The sequence below is a fragment of the Aristolochia californica genome, unplaced genomic scaffold (assembly GCF_029961685.1).
Source record: "Aristolochia californica isolate CCGP_79_NKW_82.1479 unplaced genomic scaffold, dmAriCali1.0.hap1 SCAF_1, whole genome shotgun sequence".
NCBI lineage: Eukaryota > Viridiplantae > Streptophyta > Magnoliopsida > Piperales > Aristolochiaceae > Aristolochia > Aristolochia californica.
In genome coordinates, this window is record NW_027181770.1 from 6,112,285 (window position 1) to 6,115,680 (window position 3,396).

General features: G+C 42.7%; 1 protein-coding gene across 1 annotated transcript; it reads right to left on the reverse strand.

Moving 5' to 3' along the window:
* Positions 1-1,494: 1,494 nt before the first annotated feature.
* Positions 1,495-3,104, reverse strand: LOC137943989 (xyloglucan endotransglucosylase protein 2-like). The gene is made up of 5 exons (XM_068789471.1): positions 3,072-3,104; positions 2,758-2,946; positions 2,554-2,654; positions 2,255-2,448; positions 1,495-2,086 (listed from the first exon to the last, which is right to left on the reverse strand). Exons 2-5 carry the CDS (start codon positions 2,942-2,944, stop codon positions 1,687-1,689), a joined length of 882 nt encoding a protein of 293 aa, XP_068645572.1. The 5' UTR covers positions 2,945-2,946; positions 3,072-3,104; the 3' UTR covers positions 1,495-1,686.
* Between the last annotated feature and the right edge of the window lie 292 nt (positions 3,105-3,396).

Genomic DNA, 3,396 nt, shown 5'->3' on the forward strand with positions numbered 1-3,396 from the left:
CTGAATTGAAGGCCCTTTTCAGCGATTTAGGGGCCATGTTTCTTGCGTTCTTTTGTTTCATTCAGTCTCTCAATTTGTCGGCGGTATCTATCTGTTCACAGCAGAGTTTATACGTGGCCCTGCGTAAAAGATAGGATTAATTACCTTTTACTCTTAATTAGTAGGGAAGATTACCGTTCTCTTGCCAACTTTCTTATCTGCAAAGATCGACTCACAAGACAGAGACCCATTTTCAACTTCCTCGTCCATTACCTCATCCACATCTTCTTTGGTTCTACCTGCTGCTTGTCGCCCCTTTGCCCATCGAATGAAGGTCAGAGAGATCAGCGCACGGATATGTCGGCCATGACTCGTGTTTTTTTTTGTTTCATTCAGTCTCAGATGGTTTGGGATCATCTGAGCTGCTTAAATTTTATTTTTCTGCTATATCATATTTTTTTTTGTATTATGCTTCATTATTGAAGTTTATTTTAATTATTTTACTTTATAATGACAAAATGCAAGCAATGGCATTTTATTTTATTAGAATAAAATAATGACACTTATTTTATTTTTCTGATTTGAAGCTTTCCTTTATTAGAATATTCTGTGGGATTTGTTTTTTAATTAATTTAAAGATAGAAGAAGCAAATATTATGACCTTTAATTCCTAGGTGCTCAAATAACAAAGAAGGCAATCTTTCCTCTTTGGAAGATACCCGAGCTCGATTCTAGGTTAGTGGGCAAAGTAATAGCATGAATGAGCCTGCTTTTGTTGATGATATATTTATACCTCCTCTCCGCTTTGTCTTTCACAATTAGGATCGATTAAGGGACCCAAAGAGCAGACGGGGATATGTGCACCCAGGCCGCGTAAACTTACAAAAAGCCTGCTCCCATCAAAATAAAGCTGTGATGAGGATGACTGACGTGTATAGTTTGACATATCAGTCCAGCAGATCAGGAATCCCTTCACCCGTTTTTTCCAACTTTTTGGATAGGACAACACTAAAAAGAAGCAAAAAAATATTTGATCACTCTCCTTTCTGGAACTATGGCCCAACTGTAGAGCTAAACAACTCTTTAGCTTTATAAAGAAGTCCATGTGAGGACAATATTGGGAGCATACAAATCATCAGCCGTGCCTCAATTCATTTCCCTTTTCTTCCTCTTTTCAGTTTCCACCAGTTAACAATTGACACAGTTAAATACGGGAGAAAACTAAAATAATTCGTCGGTCGTCACTGTCGGCATCAAATGATTCAAATCGCTTCGTCTTCTGTTTCCCTCTTCGTGAGTCTTCAAATGCTAGGAGAAGGCCACAGCTATGAGACTGGAAGACGTCTTTCTCACGACCAACTGTTTGAATTGGAAAGACTCCCACCGCGTTTTGTTAATGCTTTGGTGAGGACCCCTAATCACGACGAATTAAAGAACAAAACATGCATAGGAAAAGGAAAACACATGGTCCCAAAGGGGATTCGCACATGGAACCATTTGTGCTCAACACAGAGATCAACAAACAAACAATAAGAAATTCATTATTCTTCAATATTCAATCACTTTCTCCACATCCCAGGTCCAAAACAGCAACATACAACTATTAACCATACAAAGCAGAATACATTCATTGATATATGAAGAAGAGATAACCAAGAAGGACCGCTCTGAAAACCCTCAATGCTGAAAAGCAGTTTCTGAAATGGGTTAGATGTCCCCGTCCCTCCTGCACTCGGGTGGTATGGTGGGGTACCTGGACCTGTCACTGCAGTAGTTGTAAATGGTGAACTTTTGGCGGACCCACCTCAGTCTCCGCCATTGGACAGCGTCCAGATCCTGGAACTCCTTCTGATCCCACCAGCGCTTGCCCTGCGTGTCGCAGAACTTGGCATTGACGGAGGCCTCGCACCCGTCGATGTGGAAGCCTCTGTAGGACGCTACGAAGGGGGCTTTCGACCAATCCGTCTTTTCCAGCCCCCCTCTCGTTGCCCAGTCGTCTGCGTTCCAGAGGCTGGAGTAGATCTTCATGGGTTGATTGAAGGGGAACTTCATGCCCAAGTCTTTACTGTTCTTGAAGACTCTGATTGGCACGTCGTCGACGAAGAAGCTGGACACAACCACCAAAACAGGAGGGTGGACCCTCAGTAAGATAAACCTTGAAAGACCAAAGCAACAAAAAAATATACTTTGTATGTAAGAAAGTAGAGTGCAGCTAGCTCAGATTTTCTCTTCTTATAGATGTTACGTTGTGGGGGATTTGAGTGAGAGAACGTACACAATCTGGTACATGTTCCAGAGGACTGAGTAGCTGTGGAAGTCTTTGGTTGGATCAAACCAGAGATAGATTCTGTGTTCTCTGTCTCCCTTCCCTCCAGTGAAAACATTGGTTTGTAGAATGCGGGGCTGGTTGGTCCTGTTACCCAGGAACTCGAAGTCTATCTCGTCGTGCTCAGAGTTCTGAGAAGATAGCTGAAAGAACAAAAGCAGAAAATACAAATCGAGTTAGAGAAGAAACAGAGCACTTCGGGCTTGTTAACTATTATCTGGTCTCCACTCCCACTGAAATAGACTTACATAAAATGCAGTCACTACTCCGGCAGAATCTCCTGGAACCAGCTTTATCTTCATCTCAAAGTGGCCAAACAAGTAAGAACCCTTGGATTGAAATCCAGTACCTGACCAGCCAAAAGATATCCCATTTAATCTGTTCTTAATAGTAGAAACAGAAAGCATCCGAAACAAACTAGTGATCTTTCGATTTTGTTGTGCTCTGCTTACCAGTGTACTTGTCCAAGACGAGGTTGACATCGGCTCCCCCATTCATGTAGTGTATATGGTCGAAAGCCCAAGTCGGTACATAGTTCCTCCCAAAAGGCACAGCAACTGGCGTCCGTGGTGGAGCAGCCAAGACAACAGACGCCCAACAGCAGAAGGCCAAGCACAGAACACCGGTGAAGGAAGCCATCTCTGCAGAGGAAGAAGCAAAGAAAAGCTAGGTGATTTAGAACGGGTCAACAAGCATTCTTGAGCAAACTGGATCAGAACCCAAAGATAGCAGAACGAAGTAAACGATAAGAGTCCAGGGGTCTTACCACGGTTGGAGATGGTACAGGGGAGAGAGAGAGAGGAGGTAGTCGATGAGTGAAAGGAACGGTGCAATCCTTTATGTAGGTAGTGTAAGGATTTGTTTTTTTCTTTTCCTTTTTTTTAAATGAATAAAAAAGCCTTTCTAAAAATCTTCCGGTTGGTCTCTTCTAGCAGAAGAGTATAATAGGTTTAAATTAGTACAGCTATGCCTCAATTATTTGTTTAGCAGTCTGGACTGTTTGGAGGATTTTTTTGGGCAGCGATTGAGCTGGAACCACGAAAACCGGCGACGCCCATTTCCTGTCCCTCGTCGCTTCTACCGATTCACTG